General features: G+C 50.8%; 1 protein-coding gene and 1 long non-coding RNA gene across 3 annotated transcripts in view; one reads left to right on the plus strand and one right to left on the minus strand.

The window, feature by feature from the left end:
- The window catches only part of FAT2 (FAT atypical cadherin 2), a 54,561-nt gene that overhangs the window by 4,432 nt on the left and 36,323 nt on the right, over positions 1–13,806 (minus strand). Inside the window, exons 12-21 of the mRNA XM_068697767.1 lie at positions 12,609–12,762; positions 11,966–12,199; positions 10,795–11,184; positions 8,872–9,086; positions 8,107–8,244; positions 7,300–7,443; positions 6,994–7,191; positions 5,124–5,931; positions 4,331–4,476; positions 1,618–2,059 (exon numbers count right to left, since the gene is read on the minus strand). Of these exons, the coding sequence (XP_068553868.1) occupies positions 1,618–2,059; positions 4,331–4,476; positions 5,124–5,931; positions 6,994–7,191; positions 7,300–7,443; positions 8,107–8,244; positions 8,872–9,086; positions 10,795–11,184; positions 11,966–12,199; positions 12,609–12,762 (2,869 nt within the window). The remainder of the gene's footprint in view (positions 1–1,617; positions 2,060–4,330; positions 4,477–5,123; positions 5,932–6,993; positions 7,192–7,299; positions 7,444–8,106; positions 8,245–8,871; positions 9,087–10,794; positions 11,185–11,965; positions 12,200–12,608; positions 12,763–13,806) is intronic.
- LOC137864040 (uncharacterized) lies at positions 1,900–3,536 on the plus strand. 2 transcript variants are annotated; one of them, XR_011101285.1, is made up of 2 exons: positions 1,900–2,038; positions 2,968–3,536. It is a non-coding gene; the product is annotated as an uncharacterized lncRNA (long non-coding RNA). The 2 variants fall into 2 exon arrangements; XR_011101284.1 differs by having other exon boundaries at positions 1,922–2,038; positions 2,938–3,536.

Consider the following 13,806-nt stretch of genomic DNA (forward strand, 5'->3'; position numbering starts at 1 on the left):
TGCCGGCGCTCGCTCGGCAGGTGCTGGACATCGCCCGTGGGGCTGCGTGTGCGCACACACACGTGTTCCTGGGCGCGGGGCTTGCCTGCGTTCGCCCTGTGCTCCCGGTTGATGTGGTGCCTGGTCTGGCTTTGACCCTTTCGGCACAGACGCGTTCTCACGTGGCTCGTGGCCCACCCGGGCTCGTTTGCCCAGACGTGCCTTAGCCTGTGCGGGTAATCCCGTGCCTGCGGTCCCCGGGCAGAGCTCTGCACAAACTCGCGCTGCGTGCCCGCGGTGTCCGGCAGTGAGCCCGCGGGGCTGCAGGAAGCCGCACGCCCCGGCTAACCTCACAGCTACACCTCCCTCCAGCAACCCCTGCCCTGCAGAAATGCCCTGTGCAATCCTGCTGGGGCTGCATCCCACAAGAACCCTGCTGGGCAGCTGGCCGTTTGCAGGGGAGGCTGTTCACGCTGGGAGGAAGCTATGGGAAGGGCTCTGGGTGATTATTAATGAGGGAGGGATTTTCTTTCCCCTTTGTATCCTCTCTGCAAAGCTTGCAGATGCTGCCTGGACCCACTGCAGAAGTGAGTTTTCACCTGTAGGGCTTTGAGCCTCTTCCAGCCCAGCCAGAGGGGATTTCCAGGCAGAGGGGTGCAGGGCTAAGGCTGAGGCACTAGGGCCAGCCAGGATAACTGGTGTGGACAGCTTGCGTCAAACGAGTTCACCTGAGCCAGGCAGCTGCTGAGTCGGCAGGGCTGGGGATCTCGTTCCCAGCAGCTGCGGGCAGGGCAGGAGGAGCTCTGCTCCCTCCTCCGGTCCTTGCTTGCTCGCTGGGCAGGGTTTGGGCTTTGGCAGCTGACCCAAGGAGCGCACAGCTCCTGCCCCACTCCACAGCCTGCAGAGCACCCCATGCCCTGAGGGTGCCCGTCTCGGGCGATGGGGTGCTGTGGGGTGCAGCCCTGCAGCTGTGCTGGCAGCTGGGATGTGGGTGCACAGCATGAGGGGGGAGCTGGGAGGGGGTCCTCACCCTGGGATGAGCCCTTTTTTTGATGCAGCTGGTGGGAAAAGCCCTTTGATGGGAGCTGGGGCAGTGGGGAGCCTGTCTGGGGCAGAGCCTGGTGCCAAACCTCTGCTGAGCACCCGCACCCCGCGTTAAGCTGCCGCTCTCGGATGTCAGCTCGCTGTTTTCCCATATCCTTTCCCATAGCCCCGGGGAGTCACCGAGTGCAGTGGGGATAGATGAAGATCTTGGCTTGTTCCTGCCCAGATACCATCGCTGCATGATCCCATCTCGCCCAATTCCGACCTCACTAATGGCTCCTTAAGCAAAGGGGATGTAGCGGGGAGGGTGGAATTTCTATTTGCGTCTGAATTTTTGGCAAAGGTGCTCTCTCCTAGGTCATGCACGCTCCTTAGAAATGTACTCCTGCCCTCTGGGCCACGGCCCTCTGCTGAGAGCCAGGAGGGTGATCTCATGGCTCCGGCTGCTCCTGCACTGAGCCAGCTATCCCTTGAGTTCCCCTGGGACCGGGGACCTCTCACTCAAGAAGCCCCTTGATAGGGAAAAATGAAGAAGTTGTGACTTTCCCTTCCCTCACTGCTCCCCCGTTGCTCCCCTGTAGGATATCCACGTACCTCCTCCATGGGTTTCGGAGCACATCCCGTTGTTGAGGCACGGATTGCTGCTGCAGGCACCGGTCGGGGAGCAGCACTGCTTTATCCCCACCTCCTCCACCACTTCCTTGGATTGCCCTTTCCCGGGCAGGAGGACCACTTCCCTGCCGTTGATCGCAAGCACATCCAGGCAGCCCCTGAACCCTCGTGTGACTCTCTGGGACTGGAGGGGTTGCCGGAGGCCCCCAAAAAGCAGGTCTCGTCTGCTCTGGGAGATGCCACAGGTCCCTGGCAGCTGGAGAGAGGCGTTCCCCAGGCCGTCGATGAGCAGGCGGACAGAGGTGTTCTTCACCTCCAGGAAGACCGAGTGCCACTCGCCGTCGCTCACGAGGCGCGAGGAGGAGAGGTTCCCGGTGTAGCTGCCCCGACAGCTGTACCCGAGGTGAGGCACCCCGTTCACCACCTGCAAAACACATCCCAGGGGGCCCGGTTAGCTGTGGTACAGGTGGGTGGTGTTTGTGGGGGCTCTCCGCATTCCTCTTGCTACTTAGTCCCCTCTCTCCCTGCCTGAGCATTGTGAGTCAAGAGGGATCCCAGTTTTTGGGCCCCAAGAATTACCAGCTAGGCAAATACAGCCCCTGAAATCTCTTTTATTTTACAAACCACCTTCATGTTGCTGGCACAACTTCGCCCACAGCCCTGCAACCACTGACCACTGGGAGGGAGGGAGGGAAGCTCACTAATCCCTATAACAGGGTGCAGAGCCATGCGATAGTGCTGCTGCAGCTGCTCACCCTTTCTTCCCCCTTCTTGAGCCTAATCAGAGCCCTGGTATTCAGGGTGTCCTAACTCCATCACCGGGCACAGATGGGCTCTTGTTCTGAGCCACGTGGCCTTTATTCTTTTCTCACTGTCTCGCTAGCGGTGGGGAAGGTGCTGGAGTGGTTCCCGCTTTGGCATGGGTGAGGGATGCTGAAAGGACCTCGATGAGGAGCAGCACCTGGCAGCTTTCTCTGGGCGAGGCAAGGAGAAGGCAGGAGGCAGAGAAAGGGATTCCTGTTGTACCCAGCTCCTCACCAGCCTGCCAGAAACCCAGGCCAAAGCTGCTAATAGGGGTTGCAATCCAGTCCTTGCTCTCCAGCAGATGGGAGGGAGACAATCAAGGTACTGAGCTTCCAAAAGCAAACCATGGTCTCCTGCACTGAACTGGGCCATCAGCAATTCCTGTCTGCAACCCAAGATTCCTCTTTAAAACTCATGGAAGAAGGAGGAAGGAAAGGTTAGCTGTGTTGTTTTGGGATGAACTCAGGGGTAAATCCCTTTTTCACCTTTTCTCCCCAGTGCTTTGTTGATTAAAGCTCTCCTTCATAGAAGCCAAGAGCCCATGGAGAAGGAGAAATGACAGAACAAGACATTCACAGAAAACCTGCACAGCTTGCTGCTGGGAATCCCAAGCAGATGAGATCTCCACTGGGGGACATTAGAGATGAGGAGTGGCGATGCTTGGAAGAGGCTAGAGCAAGAGGAGTGATTATGGGCTACACCAAACTGTAGAGGAACCTACATCTGGTATGATCGGGCTGCTCTGGAGGGGCCAAATGCAGAGTGGGGCATCAGTTCACTCTTAGAGAAGTCTGTGGCACAAACAAAGCTCAGTGAGAGGAGAAAGCACCTGCCGATAGCAGCAGGGATGACAAAGGGAAGGGAGAACTGGATGCAGCCGGCACGCGTCGTGGAAGGGCCTCAGGGCAACGTGTGTGTAAATCCCTTTGCACGATTGGCAGGCGCACCAGAGAGCTTTGTCACTTTGCTTTATCTGCAGGAAGGTGATTTCACTTCAGATGGGTCTGTAGATTGGGCTTATCGATTTCTGGGGCTGGGAGACAGCTGAGAACTCGATTCCCTGGAGCAAGAGCTGATGGACTGCCAAGTCCTTCCCAGCGTGCCTGCCTTGCCATCCTGTCCCTGCGTCCTGCTTCTGAATATCGGTAGAGCTTAGCAACTGGAAGAGCGATGACATGCATACCCCTGGGAGAAGCTGAACTCTTTACCAAATCTCCAAACTGTCAGCTAAAATTCTTTCACAGCTTTGTCTCATGCCTAGAACAGGGCAGTCCCCAAAGCTTAAAATCCTGAGGGCTTTCTTCAGTCATTCAGGCCAGACAGACCCTTCTTGAGGAGCTACATTTCTCTCATCAGCCCTTTGCAGCATGGCTTAAAGTCACAGCTGGAGGTGGGCACAGGACATGGAGATGATGTTTCTCTGCTTTTGTCCTTAATGGCTAGGGCTGTGACAGCAAGGAGGAACAAATACTTTGGGTTGGTCTCTGGGTGTTGGCCACTGCACAGCTTCCTGTCTGTGTCGGTCTTTTGTAGCAGTGGGAAGAAAAGTGTTTCAAAATAGGAAGATGGGATTGCGAAACCATGAGAAGGGATGAGGGAGCTCGGGGACAGGATGAACACTTGCAGGTAGATTTGCAGTGTGTAGATCACAATGTGATTAGTCTCGGGGATAAGTCTCAGTAAGCTGATAAGAACATCCCGTGATCTTGGTCTCCAGTTAGACCAATTTTAATTGGTGGGGAATATACAAACCCCCTATTCTTTATTCATCTGCTTTTCTAGATCAATTACTAGAGATGTTTACTACTGCATCTTCTTTCTCTGGTTCCCTTCCCTGAAACAATAAGTGCTTTTTACACTGGAAAGAAGCCCTGCATGTTGTGATCCGTACCTCCAACACTGCCTGGTCGGTCCCGTTGGCGGAGAACACCACGGCGTGCTGCTGGTGGGTCTTCAGACGAAAGTGCATGTGCCAGGACCCCGCCTGAGAGTGCTGGTACCAAATGTAGCTGTGGCCTCCGAACCTCACAGCCGTTCCTGGAAGCAGAGTGAGCGGAAGGTCTCATCTTTGTCACATTTTGAGGCTGTATGCAGCCTTGCCTCTTTTCCCAGCCGGACACCATAGCTGCCCAGCAACAATCCTGCCCACAGCAACCCACATGCAGCTGCACTGCAGTTCCCACAGCTCCCATTTGGTATTCCCAGTATTTCTTTTGGGTACACAACTGTAAGGCAGTCCTGCAATAGCAGCCCTGCGAGTTCTGTCCCACAAAAGCTTCTGGGTGCCCTCAGAATGGTCTACAACACCCTTGGATTTCCTCTTCCTTTAACATGTCTTTATCTTTGCCTACAGTATCTCCCTACCTTTCCTGCCCAAGTGATGTGTTACCCTCTGTTGTCTCATTGCTTGAAGCACTCTAGAGTACACATAACAAATATGCTCTACTTTCCTCCCCTGGAATTTATCAGTTAGTCTCTATTTTTATGAGCCCTGAATAAACACAGGAGCTCAAAGATTGAAAATCTAATCACTGAGCTTTGTTACTTGCTAGGTATGAGTGACTTTTGCCAATATTACTGTTGTTTAATTAAATGCTACAGGAGATTCATAGGAAAAAAAAGAGTGAATTATTCAAGCTCTAAGAGGTTTATATTGTGGTGTGCTACCAAGAAGGATTGCTCACCATTGCAAGAACAGATTTGCTCCAGGCTGTGCCGCGGGGTGAGGACGCTGAGTCGGGCAGTGCTGTAAGTAGACATCATGCCTGGATCCAGCTGAATGGTCTCCTTGCAGACACGGTGGGCACAGTCTGACCCATGGCACGGCACGTGAATTGCCTTCTTCATCCGCAGTCCCACAAGCTGGTCCATCTCCCCCGCTGAGACGGTGATCTTGTTTGCCAGCACCCGAGGCTCATACAGGGAGCCATGTGGCTCTCCGACGGCCAGGAGCAGGTCCACCCCATCAGAGGCAGCCGCGGGCTGTAGGCTGGCCATGTGGATGTTCTGGCGCCGGGTGACAAGGACGTTTCCTAGAAACCTCTGCAAGTTGCGCCAGTGATCCCCCACAAACTCCTCCGGGGAGAGGTGTCGGAAGTGCAGCACCACCGCCTTGTCCAGCGCCTCCTGCGTGAAGCACCACACGTGGACGTTGACGCTGGTGCTGGCGGTGAAGGTGCCATCGCTCACCGTCACGTTCAGGAGGTAATGGCCATGGGGAAGCTTGTCCCCGGCGATGATCTTTCCGTCTGTGGCCCCAACGGAGAAGCGTCCCTCCCGGGGCACTTCTGCCACCAACGTGTACACCAGCGTGTCGTGGGGGTCCCGGTCCGTGGCGTGGATCTTGCCCAGCACGCCGCCTCGGAAGGCTGCCTCGTTGGTGGTGATGAATATCTCCAGGGGAAGGGCAGAGGGGGCGTACTGGCTCTGCTCAGTCACTTGGATGTTTATGAATGCTGATGAGGACAGGGGAGGGATGCCGCTGTCGGAGACCTGACAAAGAAAAGAAAAGGACCCGTTACAGCCGTGTGCTGCTTTCTGTCCCCTGAGGGGCTGAGGTTTTGCCAAAGGACAGTGCCCTTCGCACAGGCAGCAATGGGTGGGAGCTCTCAGGCAGCAGGAATGGAGAAGGAGCAGGAAAAATTGGCAGCAGCGTTGGACCTCTGCCTGGGGCTGGCTTCCCGAGGGAAGCGGCAGCGTGCCTTCCAGCCTGGAGGCTGATGGAGTCCTTCTGTTCGTGGTGGGGTCGCGCTCATTTCCGTGTGCTCATCAGCGGCTGAGGCACACCTGAGTGGCTCTGATTTCCTGAGGATTAATCATCTTTAGAGCTGCTGCCAATCTCTGGTGTTCCATACATAACCGGGTGTACAGAGATAGATAAAAGCAGTTACGCACGTCGACACATTTGCTCACCTTCCGGACTGTTTAAGCCCATACCCCACCTCTGACAATGTCTGCCTAGCATGAGCCAAGGAAGCTCAGAATAGAAAAATGTGAATAATCAGATTACAGGATAAGTCTCTCCCTCATCTCAGGCAGTTAGTGGTTGAGGTTTGTAATAATAATAGTATCTAGCTTTTAGAATGACTGCTATTGCTGGAGAAGTATGTACTTTACATGTTATTATGCTATTGTTTGTAAAACACTATCCTTAGTGATAACATTGAAAATTAATTCATTTACACTGCCACAGCAGAAACCCTCAAAAAGAGGAGCTTAAATCACTTCTAGGATACTTGGAGAAAATTTGCACGATCACTTTAAACTGAAGTTGCGAGAATTATGCTGGGAAAAGCATCTGCCTAAGGACACTGCTGACAGAGCACTTCTCATGATCATGTTAACTGATTTTATCAATGCCGAGGCTGGTTCCCAGCTTCTTGTGGGCAGACTTTGCAGAGTAATGAGCTCTGGACCTGACTCCAAACTGCAGAATTTTTTCCTGGATTGGATTTCTCCAATACCAGGGAATTTCCCATTGGGCTGTGCCATCCTAATCTCATTGTGTTGCTCTTAAACCCCGGTGGGAGTCCAGGACAGAAAGGCAGGCTTTACCTGGACTTGTAAAAGGTACTGCTCCTTCACTCTTCTGTTCAGGATGGATGATGTTACCAGCAGACCATTTTGGGTGACATCAAAAGCCTTCCCGTCATTGCCCTGTGTAATCTGGAATGAATACGGCGGCCCATTTTCTGGGGAGTCTCTGTCACTCATGATCAGCTCCAGGACGCTTGTTCCCACGGGGGCATTCTCCTGAAATGCAGAAAGATGCTAGGGAAGAAAGAGAAGCCAAGAGACAAGGCCCAGGGGAACTCGTATTGCTCCTAGGGCTGCTGGAAAAGGAACAGCCCCCCGGCTTACCTGCACCACCACGCTGTAGTTGAGCTGGAAGAACCGAGGAGGGTTGTCATTGACGTCAGACACATGGACACGCACGGCGACATCGCTGGACTGAGCAGGGTGGCCGTTGTCCGTGGCTCGAACTGTCAGGGAGTAGCTGGAGATCTGGAGGATTCATAGTACATGGTCACTTGGAGAAGTGCAAGAGTGGTGGCTTTTTCATGTTCATCTTTTACTACTACAGCTTGTTAAATAGCTTTGCCCTCAGCTAGTGGTCTCCCTCTGTAAATCAGCACCTTACTGCAAAAAATCAGCCTCACAGTAGCTGCAGAGCAGGGAAACAACTTGCCAAAGATGGATGAGGCCCAAGCTGAGCAAACATCTGTCAGCAGTGGTTTGAGCTGCTACTGCTTTATGGAAGAGATTGTCCAGATGGCCCTTCCAGCTCCTGCCCATACCTATTTTCTGTAATGCTCTGATGAATGTGGGCATAAACCAGCCACGTTGGTTTCTGTTTTGGGGCTGATGCTCACCCAGACAGCTTGAAGTACTGGTAGAGCAGATCACAGCACAGAGCTGTGACCACTGAAGTCTGTATTGCCTTCTCCAAAAACCAGCTACACCACACCTATGGGTCTAGGAAATGAATGAATGAATGAATGAATGAATGAATGAATGAATGAATGAATGAATGAAAGAGTTGCTTTCTGCTTATGGCATTACCAGTAGATCATTCAGAAAACAGCAGGCAGCTGAATATACTGTGCTCCCTTGGGCTTCTGTGACACATCAGTTTTAATTTTCCTGTTTCCATTTTCTTGAACTCACCTCTTCCCTGTCCAGATGCTTGGCAATACTTATCTGCCCGCTTTTGGGCTGAATGGCAAAATGTCCCAGCGGGTTCCCTTCCACAATTGAATATGTGATCTGGTTGTTCATCGCTCCATCCAAGTCGTCAGCTGACACCTGTCAGAAGAAGAAACAACTAGGACTCCTGGTCCCAAAGGGCCTGGCCATGGGGGAATCCCCAGGGACGTGACCTCTTTGTAATTGAAGGGTATTGGTTTGAGCTTGCTTTAAATTAGGAGGAAAGAAGGTGTTTTACATCAGTGTCATTCATGAGTTTGGGAAAAAAATAAGCAAAGCTGCAGCATTGGCTTTCTCCTTGTTCCTTTCCTGACCTCGCCATCCTTGTTATAGTAACTCAGGCTGGGCAGAGGATTCCACACGGCAATACCCTGACTCCTCTACTCTGCACTAGGGAATCCCCTGCCTTCCTCAGGCTTCAATGGTGTGTGCTATTGGCAGTCATTTTAGCTCTTTTGGGATGTCCTCAAAGCTCCTGAGCCCTCCTTAGGTTTTCCCAGCTTTCATTCAAAGGTGCCTTCTGAAGCAAAGCGTCAGCCCTGTCTGTGGGCTGCTGGGAGTCCTTGCAATCATCCATTTTAAAGTCATGCCTAAATCTTAGGTGCTGAATATCACAAACCCACCAAACTGGCTGTGTCCAAAGCTGAGTAAAGTGCAAAGGAAGAGCAAATAATGCATAGTGCAGAGGCAAAGACAGCGGCTTTTTTTTTTTTTTTGTAATCATACCGTGAGGATGATTTCTCCAACTGCAGCATCCTCCCGGATATCAGCGAAGTAGGGGTCTTGGATGAACTCTGGTGCATGGTCGTTAATATCAGTAATGTTAATCACCACCATGGTGACATCACTGAGAGAAGCTGAGCCCTTCCTTGTGCCCTCAATGGATAAGTAATACTCATGACTTGCTTCGAAGTCCAAGCTCCCATTTATGTATAAGGCACCTGCATGGGCAGATGGGCAGAAAAGGACAGAAGATACTTTAAATGAATGGTACATGAGAGTTTTTTTGGAATACTTCAGGACTACCAAGATGATCGCCAAGACTGCCAGCTGGTAAGGTGCTGTTGATCTGTTTTTGACCTTTTCTGGTTAAAGAAGGATATTGAAAGTCATGGCATCACATAAAACAAGCTGTAATTGAAGTGATTCTGCCATAACCTGCCTGTGTTTGGTATCAGGTGTCTGAAGGGGTGAAACAACCTCTCGTTCTGGAAGGTCTCCAAGAGTCTTGATTGGAAGAGATCTGGGACAAAATAGGATGAGAATCCACCAATGCTATCAAAAGCTGTGACCAAGGCAGTAGCAGAGCACCACTCACTGGTGTCATAGGCAGGGTGAAAAGGTGTGAGATATAGATGCAGAACTGTACAGGAGAAAAAGGTGTATGGCAAGGTGTTGTGATTTGTAACCAAGGTTTGGGATGTAGTATAGAAGGAAAAGGGAGGCTGTTAAACTCAGAAAATGATTGAGGAACAAGGAATAAAGACGTACACTGAAAGAAAATAAAAAAAAAGAAAGGAAAAAAAAAAAAGGAAAGGGACACAAGGACACAATGGGACATTGTACTTCAATGTTTTCCTGCGTTCTGCACTGCAAATGCCACAGAATTATTCCCTGGAAATGGCACTGCTCTGCTGTCTTTTAAGGTGTACATGCTAATGAGAAGATCATTTTGGAAAAAGTAGCAGGAACCTTGAGGACACAGAAGCTGAGGAAGGCGCTGTGGGTGAGGGTGTTACAGCCAAGAGCAGAAGGCCACTGAGGATGCAGCCGGTGCTTGTTCCAGGGATCTAACACTGGCCTCGCGATAACAGCTCTTATCAGATCGCAAATAGAGCAGTGCTTTATTTGGCTGGTAAACCTGTCTCAACACCTGCTTGTGGTTAATGGATTGGTAATAGCCACATTCATTGGGTGCTGCCTAATAAAACTGCCTGTTAGCTTGGGCTGCAGGTACCTTGTAAGATCACAGTGGAGAGGCTTTCTAAATGAAATCACCTTCCCTAGTATTTTGAAGTGGAAAAATTTCCCCATCCTAATCTCCACCTATTCCTCTTTCTCACAGACCCATCTCAGACCCCAGACACGTAGCAGGAATCTTTCCATTAATTTCAGGAAGATTGGGGTCACACTTAAAGTGGCTTAGCTGACAAATTTAGTGTAGAAGGCTGCACTCCTACCCCCATGCTGTACTCTCTATACGGGCAGAAAAGGTCTGTGGCCAAGTCTGCCTGCTTGGAGGCATCAGGGGAAGCTCTTTTAGAAAATGGAGTACTCTAACATCCTCCTTTTCCCCCAGCCCTTTCCTCTGACATACATGAACACACATGTGAAGAGAATAATGGGGAGTGTTAAACAGAGGCTGGGAAGATAGAGGTGAAGGAGAGACAGGTGTGAGAACAGGGAGAGAGAGAGGTAGAAATGAAAGAAATGAAAGATGGTAAGAAAAGAAAGAGAAATACAAGGGGAAAAGAGGGGAGTGAAAGCCTGAGAACTGTTTAAGAATCAGCAAAGTGGGTGAGGGTGAAAGAGGAAAGGCATAAAAAGAGCAAGTGCAATACATTACAGTGGTTAAAGTCAGAGGAGAGAAGAGCAGAAGTGCAAACCAAAAGGAAAAGAACCAGAGAAGGAGGCATCAGACCGTCTTACCTGTATTTGAGTTGAGCTGAAATTTCCCGTGGTCATTGCCATTCACAATTTCATACTTGATTTCTGTGTTTTCTGTGTTGTCCCTCGTCAGCGCTGACAAGTTGAGGACCTCCGTACCCACAGCCACGTCCTCCTGTACCATAGCCACGTATTCAGGGGCCAGGAAAACAGGCAGGTATTCATTTAGATCCACGACGGAGACGGTGACAGTGCCGAGAGCAGAGAGGGGCTCTGGGGAGCCCCGGTCGGTAGCACAGACTGTCAGCTCAAAGGCGGAGTGCTGCGAGTCCTTCAGGGGCTTTTCCAGCCGGATCACCCCTGTGGTTTCCTCAATTGAAAAGTGTCCATTGGCAGAGTCAGAGAGGGAATAGATCACCTCGGCGTTGGGACCTGGAAGGATAAGGAACAAGCTGCGTTAGTTCATGGAAATGCTGCTGGTTTAAAGGTTTTTATGCAGTAGGAATGTAGGTACCTAAGTGACCTAAAATTTATAGATAAAATGGAGGCTGTATGAACATCCCCTTCCAAGGTGTCTCTGTCCACCTGCAGGTTCAGACATCGAGCCACCTTCTGCCATCAGCATCACCTGTCTGTTTTAGTTGTGCGTCTAAGTCTTAATTCCCATGTATTTAAATGCTATTTTCCTTCATCTCTGCTTCCAAAGCAGATAAATATCATCTTGCTTTTATACCACCGTAGGTTGAGTCTCTCCTGGAGAGGTTTATTGAAAGATCCTTTCTTAAGAGCCTGATATACATGAAAATCTTTTGTTTTCAGAAGGATCTCTCCATCCATATCATCAACCCTCTCCAGATACAAAGCTCCTTTTCTCTTTATTGTGCCCATTCTCTTTCTCCATCTTTGGTACAATTTCTGTCCAGTTTGCAGCCCGGACAAACTGCTTGTCACAGTTTGTGTTGTGCATCAATTACAGTTTCTGAGCTTTTCCTCAAAATCTTCACGTTTCTACAGATATTACACTTCCTACAGCGTCACAAAAGTGCTGATGCCAGCCTGCTATCCAAGGACATGTCAGTGATGAGATCCAGGCATGTCTTTGCCAAGGTTCAATCATCTGTGCCCAGTGCTGCTGCCCTCCCCTAAGTTTTAAAAGTTTCTATTCAGGATGGAGGATGGACTCTGCTAAGAAGTAAATCCCATCCCGACTCACCTTCATCAAGGTCCCTGGCAGCAACCACAGCGATGGGTGTCTTTGTCGTGGTGTTGTCAAAAACGGCTACGGCGCAGTGGCTGGGGAAGAACCTGGGCGCGTTGTCGTTCGTGTCCTCCACGCTCAGCATGATGTCTGCCTGACAGGAACGGCCTCCGCCGTCAGTTGCTTTGGCGACGAGGTGGTAGGTAGGCTTCTGCTCCCGGTCGAGAGGGGCAGAGGTGGTCAGTTCCCCTGTGGGAAGGAACAGGAGGTGGTCTTGGCTCCTGCAACCGCAGCCGCAGCCCAGGGGGGCTTGGAGAGGCTCAAGCAGGCTGCGCCCTGAGCGAACCGTGGGAGGAACGGACTAATTAATCAGGTTAATAGTGGTGATGTGTCCACACCAACAGCTCAGGGCTGTTCTCAGATCTCTGCCAGCCATTGCCCTGGCAGGGCTTGGCACGGGGAGTCCTGCAACTCAGGCTGAACCTCATGCAAGGGATGCCAACACGGGATAAAAGTGCTCATAAATCTTTTATTTCAACCCCCCTTTGTAAACCTCACTGCATCAAGCCTCCTGCTATGTGACAAACCCCACGTAATCCCTGGAAGGATCACTGTGTCTGCCTGGACAGGAGGACACCTTCATAGATCCAGGTCTCACCTGTGTGGGGGCCCAGCCGAAACTCCTCTGCGCCGGGGCCGTGGAGGCTGTAGGTGATCTGGGCATTGCTACCAACATCAGGGTCAGTCGCTGATATTTTCAAAATGAAGAGACCTGGCTGAGCATCTTCAGAGACTCTCCCAGTGTAGAATATCTGGCAAGGACAGAAAGTGTGATTGGTATCTAAACCATCTCCAAAATACCTCCACTCCATACGGGGAGGAATGGGCTAGCAGAAGGTTCAAAGAGAAGGGCAAAACAGAGGAGAGCACAACGTGCCTAATGTCTAGCTGTTGTGAAAGATGACCACAACGTCAGGAGATGCGAGCACAGACTAGAAGACAGGCCTGTTATGTTTGGCACTTTTATGGCCCTAGCCAGAACAGCAGCCAACTGTGAAAACCGCAGCCTGGGAAGGATACAGAACACTTGGAGAGAGGCTTGGAGATGAAGAAAATACGACCCATGGTTAACCTAATCAGTGCCATTTAGCTTTATAAAAATACAAATAAATATCAGAGCAATCATTTTAATTATGACTATCTGTAAGAGACTGTTGCATAAAGAAGCATCCCTGTTTCCAGTATGATTCAATTTCAACACGTGGGCTGACAGATGATGCTGTGAAGCTCGGGAGCAGACAATTAAGGGTGGCTGCAAACCTCCACCTCTGCCTCTAGGAATGGGCCAGGTAGTTTTAGTAAAGTGGATCTTGTTTGTGAACAGGGGGTCTCAATGACAGCTTGAAGCTCTTTTAAAGCCTAGATTTCTTCGTTAGCAAGTGGTAAATAATAGATTTAATTTTTCTTATCCTCCCTCTTACACCAGGCAGAGAGCTGTTGAGGTTGCTATAGGGACATTTCGGCACCCAGTCCTTGTCTCTGCTGGGAGAACGTGAAGGTCAGTAATTTGCATTATGCCACTGGGAAGAGGGTAGCCAGCTGCTGGGCTGTGGACTGGCACCAGTGGGAGGTGAGGACTGGGACCAGTAAGCTCATTTCACGCAAGCCTTTGAATCTCCTTTGGGAAACAACTGCTTCTGTCCTTTCTCACCACAAGTAAATCCATAGCAGCGATCAGCTCTCTGCAGTAACAACACTCCTGATGGGAATCTTTCAGCTTAGCAGGATATAAACTTGGTAATTTACATGCCCCTACCCAGGAGGCTTCCTGGCATTGTTTATCTCCAAGAATTATC

Source organism: Anas acuta, chromosome 14 (assembly GCF_963932015.1).
Source record: "Anas acuta chromosome 14, bAnaAcu1.1, whole genome shotgun sequence".
Lineage (NCBI taxonomy): Eukaryota > Metazoa > Chordata > Aves > Anseriformes > Anatidae > Anas > Anas acuta.